Here is a 14,353-nt window from a genome sequence, read left to right as displayed (position 1 = left end):
TCTGCTGTTTCGCATGCTATTTTTAATTGACTTTTGGGTCTATAATTGTTGAAAAGTGTTCAAATTTGCTGTGGATCGAAATGTTGATGATCATGCCAGTACAAGATGGTTATCAGATTGAAGCCTTATGGTCATAGTGCTGTGATGCATAGGGATTTAGAACTGATGCCATATGAGAAATAAATTGTGATCTACTTTCAGATGTATTGAGAATGGTCATAATGTATTTAGGATGGTGAGATGGGTAATTATTTCATGAAATGAAATGGGGTTTAACATCCTACTGTTCTGCACCGACTGGGCTAAAGAAAACATGCAGTGTGCTATACGGGGGAACCGTGAAGGAAAATCACAACAAATTTTCTTGGCCAACACCAGGATCAAACTCAGGACCACTAGGTTAGCGAGCCAACATCTTACCCACTGAGCCACCGTGGCTCCCTCTATTTGGGGGAGGGGGTGGATGACGGAATGGTTAGCATGTGCGCGCTGTCATTGAGTCAACTGGTGGGGTTTCGATTCTATGGTTGTATGTGACGAGGAGTAGGGTTGCCTGTCCAACCTCATGGGTTTTCTTTGGGTCCCCCGGTTTCCTCCCACTGCTAAAGACCCCTATGCGCAAGTAAATTATTGAAATTAAATTGAACCATGTATTAGTCCCAAAATGACCTAGTTTGTGTCGAGTGGATGTTAAACCCCATTTCTTTCTCTCGCTCCCTTTATTATTTCACGACTTCAACCATTGTTAATTAAAGGTCCATTATGTAATAGTAAATGCAGGGGGGGTTGCAACATACACAAACAATTACGCAAGACAAACCTACTACGTGAAAGACACAATGTACAGACATCACAAACAAAAGATAGTTTGCCAGGCAATAAAACATACGCCCACAGCAGCTAAAATCGTCTGGGCAGTCAACAAGAGTTGTCACATATTTTTACTTTTTTCAGTAAAGAAACATTTATTATACATTAAAATCTGATTAAGAGTAACAACTGATTAAGTAATTATCAGAAAACCATTAGAATTTGTTTGTTTTTTTATAAAGTTTTGTCCCATGCTAACGTTTAGTATAGGAAACTTTTAACATCTGTTCAGGTCATAAAAATTCATTGAAAATCTATATACTTGTTCGTCTCAAGACCTTAAACTCTGTGTATCAATCTGAAGTCAATCGGATGATAACTTTAGCTTCTAGAGGGTCACAAGATTTTTCAAAGTGATCAAGGGCCATAACTTTGGCAGTAATTATTGGAAATCGTTGAAAATCAATATCATTCTTCGTCTTATGACCTCAAACACTCTGTATCAATTTAAAGTCAATCGGATATTAACTTTAGCCTCTAGAGCATTTACAAGATTTATTGAAGTGATCAAGGGCCATAACTGTGGCAGTAATTATCGAAAATTGCTGAAAATGAATAAACTTCTTCGTCTCATGACCTTAAACACTGTGTATGAATTTAAACTCAATCGGATATTAACTTTAGCCTCTAGAGCATCCACAAGATTTTTCAAAGTGATCAAGGGCCATAACTCTGGCAGTAATTATCGGAAATCACTGAAAATCAATAGGCTTCTTTGTCTCATGACCTTAAACACTGTGTATAAATTTAAAGTCAATGGAATATTAACTTTAGCCTCTAGAGCGTCCACAAGATTTTTTTGAAGTAATCAAGGGCCATAACTCTGGAAGTAATTATCGGAAATTGCAGAAAATCAATAGGCTTCTTCGTCTCATGACCTTAAACACTGTGTATAAATTTAAAGTCAATCGGATATTAACTTTGACCTCTAGAGCGTCCAAAAGATTTTTTGAAGTGATCAAGGGCCATAACTCTGGAAGTAATTATCGGAAATAGCAGAAAATCAATAGGCTTCTTCGTCTCATGACCTTAAACACTGTGTATAAATTTAAAGTCAATCAGATATTAACTTTAGCCTCTAGAGCGTCCACAAGCAATTGTAAATGACGGACCGACGGAGGCGACGACAATAATACGACCACATTTCAATGTGGGCGTATAGAAATGCACATATCGGATCAAATGAATAAAGAGATTCCTGCCATAATAGTTCAAAAGTAGATAATGAAGATAGGGTGCCTGGCAACAAAACATACGCCCACAGCAGCTAAATTTATTTATGCTTTTGTAGGTAATAAGAGCATTTACAAGATTTATCAATTTCATACAGTTTGAATGTTCACAAGGATCAACAAAGGACCATTACTGTTACAATTCAATAGGTTTCGTTAGGGCTTTCACAATGAAACAAGGGCCATAACTCTAGAAGTAATTCACGGAAATTGCTGAAATTCAATGATGCATATAAATTTCATACAGATCGGATAAGTATTTACTGCTTGGGGTAAGCAGAGATAAGCAATTTGATTGGTTGATGCTTTGGGACATGATAATTAAGTGAGAGTGATGAAACTTGGTGTATAGAGTCATCACATCAATGACTTGGTTGATAATAAGCAGAGCGATAAGCAATTTGATTGGTCGAGACTTTGGAGCTCGACAACTTTGATTCTAATTGTCTAATTGAGTGATAGTGGTGAAACTTCATGTATAATTTCATTACATCAATACCTTAACAAAGTTCGATGCTGACCATTTTCTGTTTAGGCAAAGCAGAGACCTAATCTGATGAAATGAAATGAAATGGGGTTTATCGTCCTACTGTTTTGCTCCTAAACTGGGCTAATGAAGACAGGCATACGCCATACAGTGTGCTATGAGGAAAATTTTGCCCAGGCAGCGGCGCTATGGCCTACTCTTATATCGAATTCCAACTGCCAAGGGATCTTTTACGTGTACGCCAATTTGTACACGGGACCTCGGTTTTTCGTCATATTCAAACGACTAGACAGCTGTCCTTGTCAGGTCCTCCGTCCTCCATCACTGACAAGGGGAAACCACGCAGGAAAATCTGGGTGAACTTTCTCGTCCAATGCTAGCGAGCCAGCGTCTTACCCATGTGATCCCCACTTAATCTGATTGGTTGAGACTTGGGAACACAATAATTTTCCTTCTAATGGGGGTAGAATGTTCAGAATTGGTACAGGTGTCTATTAGGTGAATGCTTTTTATGCTCAGGCTAAGTAGCAATAAGCAATTTGGAATATAACAACTCTGCCTTTAATTGAGGTATAGATGTTCATTACATGAATGTTTTGACTGAGTTCAATGATTAATATTTCCCGCTAAAGCAAGGCAATTTCATTGGTCGATGCTTTGGGTCAAGATAACTTTGATTCTAACTGATGGAGAGGTACTTCAAAACCTGATTGAGTTTGATCGTGAATATTTTATGCTTAGATTAAGCATAGATAATCAGTTTGATTGCTTGATACTTTTGAAAAAGATAAATGTGCAATTAATTAATATGTGTCATCTATTTATTTTGGGATTTCAGCAGGGGACATCAGCCTCACTGTTGGCTTGTTTTCCCCCAGATCTGGATCAACTTTGACAAATTCTACAAATAAATAAATGTGCATTGCTGCTTTAATAATTTTATTTTAACAATTCATACATTTCTTTCATATTTAAAAAACCTTTCTTTGTTAAACATAAAATAATTCTTCAGATTTGGTGGTTTGACAGCACTACATTCATGGATGAAAATTAATATACAGTGTCTATATTATGTACATGTGGTTATTAAATTGGAATAGTTTATACATATATAATAATTAAATATACAGATACGCTCTGCCTAAATATAATATGCACTGGACATAGGAAAAAAATACTATTAACACTAACAAAGACTTAGTTTGCTGTAGACACAAAATATTGCATAGAAGTATAATTTGGTTTTAATATGCTGATCTCTGAACAAAATTTTCATTGTGTTTAGTACCGTAATATTAAATGTTTGTCTCAATCGTTGTTCACTGGCCTACACATATATACATGTAAATCAGTACCACAGCATAAAGCAATATTGGTCTGTGTAGTTGTGCCAATTTGTCCTGAAGATAAAAAAAATTTCAAGCTGCAATCCTAAATATATTATGAATCACTGATTTGCTCCGGATAAAATGCCTACTGTGGAAACACCACAAATTTTTATCCAAAAATTTATATTTGAATATTACTCAGTTGAAGAGTGTGTGAATTGATTAATAAATGTCAATGATAAAAAGTTGTTTCATTGAGTTGATGTACATGTACAAGTTAATTTGAAGAGATATAAAATTGGATTATTCCTAAACTGGAGTACGGGTTGTACATGTACCAAGAGAGTCATTTATCTTAACAGGTTATTTCTCATGTTTTGGAATCTTCATAATATGGAATGCATAGACTGTGAAAATGAGATTAACCATACCGTACTCAAATCTCTATATTTAAACAAAACTCAATAATACATGTACTAGAATGACTAAACATTTTCATATTAATATAATTTATTCTTTTTAATGATTTCAAATGAGCAAGTAACAATCTGAATATACAGTATGTCTTTACAATAGAGGCATGGATACATTATTATAGCTGCCAATATTATACATGTATGTCATAACAGTAACAGTGTAATGATTATCTAAAATTCAACAATTTCAAAACTGTTTTAATAATAAAAATTTAAAATCGTATAGTTAAATTAAAACTTAAAATCTCTTCCATTTCAACAAACAAAACAACAGTTACAGATAGAGTACAGAATTAAACTATTTAGATACATCAAATTAAAAGAAATATAATTACGGATTCTTTCTCTGAATAATACATTTTCTATTAAGTTCAGAACTAATAAAAATACATGACTAATTATATAGTTCCTCATCAATAATTTACATCTATCAAAATAACTTGTTCTATGAAAATAAAAGGTAATACACATAAAAACCTAAATTAACTTATGTTTCAAAATAATAAAATAGATTTTTGTACAAAATAAAATTCAGTTTAAGAGCAACTTTTACTTTGTAACGAAGATAGTAATATACATACATTGTACATATAGTACATATTTAAGTACCATACCTTCCAAACACAAAAACCAAAAAATTTCCCAAAAATAATTTTTTATATAAATTAAAATGTGAAATGAATAGGCAATAAACAGGTTACTAAATATAGGCAAATACTTTGTGACATTATAATTTCTTGGAAAAGTTGTTCTGATTTGGTAAAATAAAGAGAAATTCAGATATTGGTAATATTTCTATTTCTATTGAATTTAGATGCATAACGAAGCAGCATGAAGTCAATAATGGGCAGTTACTCACAGACCAAAGAATTTTTTTTTAAATGTTTGGTTACCATCATGAAACTTAATGCAATCGATTCAAATTGAACTTGATTGTAAGTTTTATGTGAAATCCTGATAAAGTAGTCCACCTCAGATTTCTTTAGTTACTTGTTTTTTGCCTATTAAAATTTAGACATTGTAGAAAGCATACAGGTTTTGTAATTAACTTAAGCATTACTCACTTTGTGACTCACTCCAAGTCTCTATGCCTAAAATAGTACAATAGTTTCTAGAACCAGGTTGATAAAATAGTACAATACATGTAGTTTCTAGAACCAGGTTGATAAAATAGTACAATAGTTTCTAGAACCAGGTTGACGTATTGATATGTTTTGAATTTACTTATACATACACATCTGTACATGTAGAGCACTAGCAACAAGCCATGGAGTAAAGTAAGAAATAAAATATCAGGAATTTATTATGTAACAGTCAGGAACAAAATCACCATGGCTGATGAACCCAAGTTTATTGAAATAAGTTATGTAATATTTACAATATAATCAGTGATTTGTATCAAATTCAAATCAATAATCAGTTTCAGTAATTTCCACTTGTTACTGAAGAATACCTTCAGCCCCTTGCAAATTAATAAAAATAAGAGGGCACATGAAAATGCATTATTAAGTTTGCATGGCAAATACCTGACATTAGATGGCCTTGCCATTAACTATTAAGTTAATATATAAATTTTTACCTCAGTTTCAACATAGTCCAGTAAATGATACATATGAAGCGAAATTATCACGAATATACATGTACCTCTCTTGTAAAGTAATGTAGAGAACTTGAAATGAAATCTTACAAAAATAGTTTTATAAGGCCATACAAAAAAAATATTTCGGTTCTCCGACAATTGTTCCCCCAAAAAAATCTGATGTGGAAGGATGGTTTTTATATTTATGTTTCTTTGTCAAAGGATTATGCGGCTAAATGACTTGTCATAAGCATCAAAATATTAAGATTCTACATTTACATTATTGGTTTACAGGAATTCTTACAAAACAATCTGATTAAAACACAGATCCTATTTTGTTTCGTTTTTTTTTATAGTTCAAAATTTCGTTTTTACTTCTCTTCACAACACTAGGATCTGGAAGAGTTGTTATGTAAGAGGCTTTCTGGTCTGTTAGGGCAAGTTCTTGGCGTGCTGCGCACGGAACTGTGGGTAAACCACTAGAAACGTCAACGATGATTGATTAATCAATGTCTGAAAGCCGCTCGCATGACCTCTGACGCAACCTCCCACTACAACTGGTCAGATCTTCATGTAGTAGAGGCATGGATCAAAATGTTCATCTGTACTGGTCAGGGACAGACGATTTTTACGTCTGACAGGTAGGAAGTAAAACTACTTGACAGGTAGACAAAATTTTACTCGACGTTCCAGTAAATTGACTTAAGACAATACTCACCTCCACGCCACGTACATTTAATTAATCATTTCTCAAGTGAAAGAACTAAGCACGGAAATTCTGTGAAAAACCGTCATCTGCACGGTTTACATTTCACTCCGTTGTACGTAAAGACCTAAACAATTTAAGAGTGTTTGTGTACCCACATGTACATGTTATCATGTATGGATGATGTGTGATGAGATTGGTCTTTGATAATTTTGAGTGACAGGTTACCATTTCGAGGCCTGAATAGAGGCCATCGAAAGTATAAAAAAACGAAACAAAATACAGATCTTTATTTTATGATCAGTAGTGGAATACCGCGTTTTATCAGTGAAATAAAAGTGTTATTCCACTGGCTAGCAGTAGTCCATGTTGTTTTTACCTAAAATGATTGTAAAATCATAAAATAAATAGAACATTTGTCGTTTTGTCGTGAATAACATATTTTATTTCATCTCTAAGCAAGAAAACGTTTATATTTTCACGAATGCTGACAATATAAGTTTTCTTGCTTCTCGATGAAATAAAATATGTTATTCACTCTAAAACGACAAATATCCTCTATGTATTTTAATCAGACTGCTAACATAATTACCAATTCTTGTGTTACAACTTAGTATTACATACAATGTACATGTATGTCTAAGCTTTACTGTTAGATGCAGTTTGCAGAATAATTATTATCTAGATCTTTAAATTCAGTTCCCTGATAACAATTAGTCAAGTTATGATCATCAAGAGTCATTTATCAGGATTGTGTGCTTGATAACTGAAACCTACTGGACACTTCAAAACTCAATAGAAAACGTTTCATAGACTTACATGTACCTTTCTTTTTAACACAAAAAATATATACCCATGATAAAAAATGAGTTGTGACCGTATATGCAAACCAGTTTATTTTTTATATGTATGGCCTAATAATTTGTTTTCCTGAAGTGAAGGCATGTCAATTAAGGCAAATACATGTATGTCTAGGTTATGATTTAAAAAATTATGGATGACTTCCCCGCAGTCGTTTAGAAACAGGACAATCTTCACTATCTTCAATTTTTCTCTTGATACCACCAATACTTTTGTTTGTTCTTTGAATTGCACTGTTCTGAATTATTGCTTTTCTAGATACAAGTTTTGCCTTTAGCAATGTTTTACGACTGCTGCCAGGTGTACCATTGCCTAATTTTTTACTTGGTAGATTCTTAGCACTTAATAAGATGGAATGAGAATTGTTCTGATCTCTGACACGTAACCGTGTAACTAATCGAATGTTATGTCCATTTTCATAACCAGACTTTTTCAGAACAGGACATGATTTAGGCAACCTGTCACCTTTAACATGTACACTGTTTTGACTGCTGCTGCGTAAAACACCTGGGTTAACCTGATTACTTAATTTATTGGTTTTAGAATCTTTAACACTAGATATACTGTCCGATTTCCGTAACCTCATAGAATGCATACCAATGTTCAAAGCACCAAATCTAGAGAATTCAGAATTTTCACTAGAGGACTCTTTTGATTCGTCGTGTTTAACTGGTGTTAGGGGGTCTTTCAAAGCTGCAAAAGTAGCAGCACTTCCTGCTTGTACACTGTCATTCATTTCAGAATTAACAATTTGGGGGAACAGTGAAAGTTTTCTAGCACGTTTTATATTTCCTTTCTCGACTGCATCCAAATTAGAATGAGATTCGTCGTTGCTTTTAGATAAAACACAATTATCTCCTTTATGAGGCACTAATTTTGGAGGGGCACTTTTAGGTAATATCACAGGTCTTGGCTCACAGTTGGGAGTTGCAGGGCTTTCTTTACTAATCAAGCTGTCATTATTTACTGACGTAGATAATTTTTCTTTGTCAGCACTTCTGTGATCTTGAATTTTGCTAAAATGTTCCTCCCTCTTTTTCCTGAGAATAGTTAATCTACTAGGACCTAGTGGATCAATGAATACCACTATAGAACTTGTATTATCGGCACGTAGATTCCTGGCTTTCCATTTCTTTAATGCAAGAGACACTAAACGTTCAGCAGGGTTTATCCAGTAACTTACTGTGGCAGTCTAAAAATGGAAAAAATAGATTTATAAATGTAAAATATACACGTCTAAAGGCATATTTTATTACCATTGGGTCCGTTTCACTTATTATAAAGTTACATACACCCATGTTCAATAGAGTTGCATGTAAAACTAAAATATTTGATTTACAAGTACTTTTAGTCTCACCCATGCTTTGTGAAATGGCATCCAAATTTCTAATATCAAACATGATACGGATGTATGCAGGACAGTTGCGCAACTAGCAAAACGATAGTTTGTCAGGCAACGAAACATGCACAAATAGCAGCCAAGATGTTCAAGCTGTCCATGAAGGTTGTCAAATTTAAACCCTTTAGTAGGTAAACAAGAGTAATTATAAGACACTAAAATCAGAAATGCATGTACATGAAATTTTGTTGGATTCTTCAAGGTACTAAAATAAAACAAAACATGTACATGTGAACCGGTAATCAGATGATAACTTTAGCTGTTTTTCGTCACATGAACTTAAATGGGTAAGCTTACATCTGATGATATTTTCAGCAAAGTATTGGAAATTGTTGAAAATCAATAGGATTCTTTGCTTATCAACAAAAAAACCTAAAAATGTTAAATTTCAAGTCTATTGGACCAACTTTGGCTTCTAGTGCATTCCCAAGCAATTACAATCAGAGGTCGCAGTGGATCAATTTTGAGTTGCATAAAAATACGCAGACATTCCAAAATTTTGCGTTTTTGCCCTCTACATCTGCTTGACTTAGAGCCTCTTTTAGTCTAATGACAACTGGAGGTTAACGACATGTCTATGGTTGACGGCAGTCATATCAATCTCTCACTTCGATTGGCTGAATGTAAACAGTTTATCGTGTATTAGCCAATCCCAAGTCTTGTATGAAATGCGCTTTATTGCTTTCAATAGGATATCTACGTAGGCTTACTGCCATGAACTTAAGAATGAAATAAGGGGAAATATAAAAAACTACGGAGACTACATGCAGTAGAGGTGTATAAATGCCGGGTGCAGCACATAAATTGTACAAACTACGACATAGAATAATCTAATTATTCTCACGTCGGGGAAATTTTCTGCGTGTAAATTACGCAGTGTCTGTCAATATCTGCGTTTATTTTGAAAAAAATGCATGAAATACCAGATTTTTGCGTGACTGCGACCTCTGATTACAATACAAATGTACATGTATGGACAGATGGACAAAAAGGGGTGACAACAATATTCAACAACATTTCAACTTTAACACATCATATGTTAGGAACATTACATGTAGCTACATGTAATACAAATACTATTATAAAAGTCTGTCTGACACATACAATGTGTCACATGTAGTTTTAATGATTATACAGGACCTTCATATTCGATTTTACTTTAGTAATAAAGCATACAATTTTGTATTTTAACTTTAAAATCACTGTGGAAGAAATTGCTGTATGTAGTTTACTATTTTTAATTTTAGTTCAAAATAATTGTGGATAAAAATCTTACGGGATCATAGACTACTCTATCTTCAAAGTGATACTCTAAATCTGTTACAACAGAAACAGCTTCTTCTGGTGACAACATATTCCATAAACCATCGGATCCTAGTATAATACATTTATTGATGGAAGGATCTATACGATGAACACTAACATCAGGTTCAGGTGACACTACAAATTCTTCTGTAGAATAATCATAACTCCATAAATCACCTAAAATAAACATTCATATTTTCACAATGAGAAATTATATAAGAAACCAAATTAAATGCCAAATGCTTTTAATTAAACCAAGCATTATGGTACACAATCCCCGCCAAACTGCTAGCAGTGCTACTGTAGCCATGACCCACTGCCAGCAGTGCTACTGCAGTCATTAGCCCATGACCCACTGCCACAGAACATTTATCATATTTTGTTTTACGACAAAAGCTATTGAAAATTTAATCAGCTCATGTTTTGAGCTTGATCTAAATATGAAAGATTGTAACAGTGCTTTCCCTTCAAAATTTTATTGTCTGTCACATTTTGAAAATGGGAGTTTTGTAAAATATGTTAGTTTTACGGCATGGTTAATGTATTGATTGGTCCCCGAGACATTTCGATTAATTCAACTCAAAATGGTCATGGCAGTATATGTTACCAACTTCGAAACCATGGATTGTAAACCAATTTTTGACCTCTTATCTTGTTGGAAGTCTCAGAATAAATAATTACCTAGTGATCTAGCTACAGCTAAAAAGGGAATTTTATCTATGGGTGTACTACGTCGTATAGGACCTTTATGATTCCATTTTGGTCTATTCCACACTACTCTCTGTACACCAGACTTTGCTACTACTTCTCCACCACTATTTTCTATTCTCTTTTTTTCTACAGGACATTCTGGTTTATGGTCCTACAAAATGAAAAGTCTTCATTTATGGCATAATGTCCTATGAAATAAACTTGAAACTGATATCTACTTTAGTCAAAGGTTCAATCTTAGCTTAGCCCAACTGCTTTTTTTTTATTGTTACTTATATTAGTGCCTTTATGAAACTTTAAAATAATTATGAAATCTCTTGGATATTGTATGATCATAACAAATCAGGAAGATGTCACAAAACTAAAATCCCATTCTTGCCAATTTACTCACCTTTGTTAAACAATCTGCCTTCATAATAATTGCATTCTTTTTGCCAATATCTGATCCTAAAACTATAGCCGAGTCTCCTACATGACCAATATATATTTTAGAGTTCCTTACAAATGCAACACTGCATGTTGTTCCTGCTGTACTTGGATAACCTGACATCCTCCTTGGCCATTTATCTGCAAGAATACATTTATAAGATTTTTTATAAGATTTTGATTAAAAAACTAACATGTGTAAGAAAAAGAACTGAATTGGTAACTTCCCTCCCTTTGTCAGTCTAATTTAACAATACAGTATATCCAATTCAACACATTAAGCACTTTTAAATTTAAACCTTAATATTCTTGACCTCAAGCACACAGCCTGACAGGACATTCCCCAATAATTAGTGGACAACATCTTTCTATTTTCATTCATTGTGTTATATTTAATAAGTTTATTTTAAAATGACAAGGTTAAAAATGTTGATTTCTTTGGATTTCATTTCATCTTTTTATTACCATCTTGTGTATATTCTCTCTGACCATACGCTCAAGGTACATGTATGATATGTGCTTTTTTTTTCTTTTCAGATACGTTCCCAGGTGGCTTGCCGTAGATTTACAAGGCTTGGCCTGTACTAGCATTTTTCACAAAAATGTACAAATAATGTTAAAGACAAATTTTGAAAAGTAACTAAGAATTTTTAAGGACATTTTCACTGTAGTAATCTTTACGTACATGTATGTAGGTTTATAACTCAAGAGGAAGTATATGCAATAACCATATACAGGGCTGTTAAAAATAACAAAATTTTAACAAAATCAAAATTTGTAAGAATGTTAACAGTAAAGACATAATGGAAAAGACATAATGGAAAAGACAAAAAATTCAAAGTAATTAATTTGGCTCCAGTTGTCTAAATAAATGCTTGAATACCATTAGAGAATAGAAAGCATAAAAAAGTGATAACGTATTATAATTTTAACAAAATACCCTTTGTTTTTTCTATCTCGATACAAATTACAAGAAATCTTTTCCATTATCATTATTTATAACAGGTCAGAAAAGACATACTTTGACTGCCTGCACTCATTCACATTGCATAAACATGCATGATATTAACAGAGTGCTTTGACAACCTTATTCCCTGGTTGTTTCAGTGAAAACCTCTCAATCACTTCAGTCAGTGTTTTGTGTCTTGGAACAGACCAACAGAAGAGACATACAATTTGTGCGACAACAATGTGCAATCAACTTAATTGTTTGGATTTTCCTTTCTATAAATTGTTTCTTTCTATATATTCCTGCTTGACAATAACATTGTCTTTGATTTAAATTTAGTAATGCCTTGTGACAAACTTGATAACGGGGCATATGGTTAACTCCACTAAAAAAGCATTAACGAAAAAGACAAATTGTTCTCAAAATTTTGACAGAAACAATATTTGATATAGCTGATTTCTATTTCTTCATTAAATAGCTAATAGTAATAGGACATTTTATTCAGCACTATTGGATGGCTAATTGAACAGCAGAGAATGTGAAGTTTTACCACATAACGGAATGGACATTTTGAGTATTTTGACAACATACATGTATGATAAAATGATACTGATTGAATAATAACCTTATAATAATTATAAGTTATATATTTTCCCAAAAAAGGTACTTTCATGCTGATGTGTACAATATAATATATAATTTTTTGGGGGATGGTACTGGTAGCAAAAATTTTATATCAAATATTGGGTAAACCATTTTTGTCAGGATTATTTGTACGTTTTTGTGAAAATACCCCATATACGGTATTATAATATCTATGTATTGGAGATAATTGGTGTTGTAGTAGGGGAAACCCAGTATAGTAACCTTGGCCTTACAATACTTCGCGGAATCGATCATCCGTGATGACGCGATACTACCCGACTGCACACGTTTACTCGACAACCTCAAAATAATCTTTATGAAATGTCATGATCTATTTGACATTGTTTGGGGATACACCATGGTTTCCAAAATATTTACCAATATTCCTTGAAGAACAATTGCATATAAACTAAAACTGTAAATGGCTCGTTCTGTCTATAATTACTATAAACAGTCAAGGAAACCAGTCTCCATCGTACGTTGGGTGGTTTCTTATCAAATCAAAATATGAAAACATGGCCGGATGAGAAAATGCGCGCGATTTGTATTTTCAAATACCAAAAAATAAACAGTGTGTGAGGTTTTGTAGATGTTTCAAACCATACGATGAATAACCCTAAAACCTATGACACTATTCAATTTTATTCAGGAACTCCCCATCTTCACCAAATTGTACGTCTGATGATAGGTCAAATCACTCTGTTGTTGACGGAGAAATGATTTTCAGTCAGCTGAGTTGTATAAAGGTTGTACAACTACGTGGGCCTACCATAACAACAGCTCGAGAAAAATACCTTACCTAATTGTTTCCACATAGCATTGTGTGTGTCCAAAAAACCAGACTTTATAGCCCATTGCACGTCTTCATCGTTGTCGTTCCAAAAACAGTCGTACTTTATAATTTCGTCCAACAAGTTATCCCTCGCAAAACGCGATGCTTCGGATCCGCCATGACCATCGAAGATACCAAAGTAAGCAAAGTCGTAGTCTTTTCCATCAGTTTTATAAAATCTAAACGAATGGGTATCTTCCATATACTTTCTGCCACCTTGGTTACAATTTCCTGAAACCCTCAGGTTAACACCTATTTTGTGGCTTGTCATTTTCTTTCACAAGTGTGTACCGTTGTCCGACATGAAATCCGTTCATCACAACGACTGAAAACTACAACTCGATTTTGATTGGCTGGGGCGGGATAATGACCTGGATGTCAATTCTAAAAATAGATATTGCGCTCGATGGCGCTATTTTCAACTTGATATTTTCTCTGTTAGTTTCCACATAGAAATATATACTGAAGTATATATTTCTATGGTTTCCAAAAGATAAGTAGGCAATAAATGAAATGAAATGAAATGGAGTTTAACGTCCTACTCCTA

At 33.6% G+C, this 14,353-nt stretch overlaps 1 protein-coding gene across 1 annotated transcript; it reads right to left on the bottom strand.

Moving 5' to 3' along the window:
- Positions 1-3,519: 3,519 nt before the first annotated feature.
- Positions 3,520-14,115, bottom strand: LOC126823878 (protein phosphatase 1D). The gene is made up of 5 exons (XM_050552926.2): positions 13,774-14,115; positions 11,346-11,521; positions 10,925-11,105; positions 10,215-10,420; positions 3,520-8,731 (listed from the first exon to the last, which is right to left on the bottom strand). The coding sequence occupies exons 1-5, from the start codon at positions 14,075-14,077 to the stop codon at positions 7,670-7,672; spliced, it is 1,929 nt and encodes a 642-aa protein (XP_050408883.1). The 5' UTR covers positions 14,078-14,115; the 3' UTR covers positions 3,520-7,669.
- Between the last annotated feature and the right edge of the window lie 238 nt (positions 14,116-14,353).

This window comes from Patella vulgata, chromosome 6 (assembly GCF_932274485.2).
Source record: "Patella vulgata chromosome 6, xgPatVulg1.2, whole genome shotgun sequence".
NCBI classification, from domain to species: domain Eukaryota; kingdom Metazoa; phylum Mollusca; class Gastropoda; family Patellidae; genus Patella; species Patella vulgata.
This window is presented reverse-complemented; position numbering and strand designations above follow the sequence as displayed.

Excerpts from the sequence above, each read along its gene's own strand:
- LOC126823878 (XM_050552926.2), bottom strand. The coding sequence starts at position 14,077 with ATGACAAGCCACAAAATAGGTGTTAACCTGAGGGTTTCAGGAAATTGT. Across the intron at positions 11,522-13,773 it reads TGCTATGTGGAAACAATTAG|ATAAATGGCCAAGGAGGATG; the intron begins GTAAGGTATTTT and ends GTATTCTTGCAG. Across the intron at positions 8,732-10,214 it reads ATAGAGTAGTCTATGATCCC|ACTGCCACAGTAAGTTACTG; the intron begins GTAAGATTTTTA and ends TTCCATTTTTAG.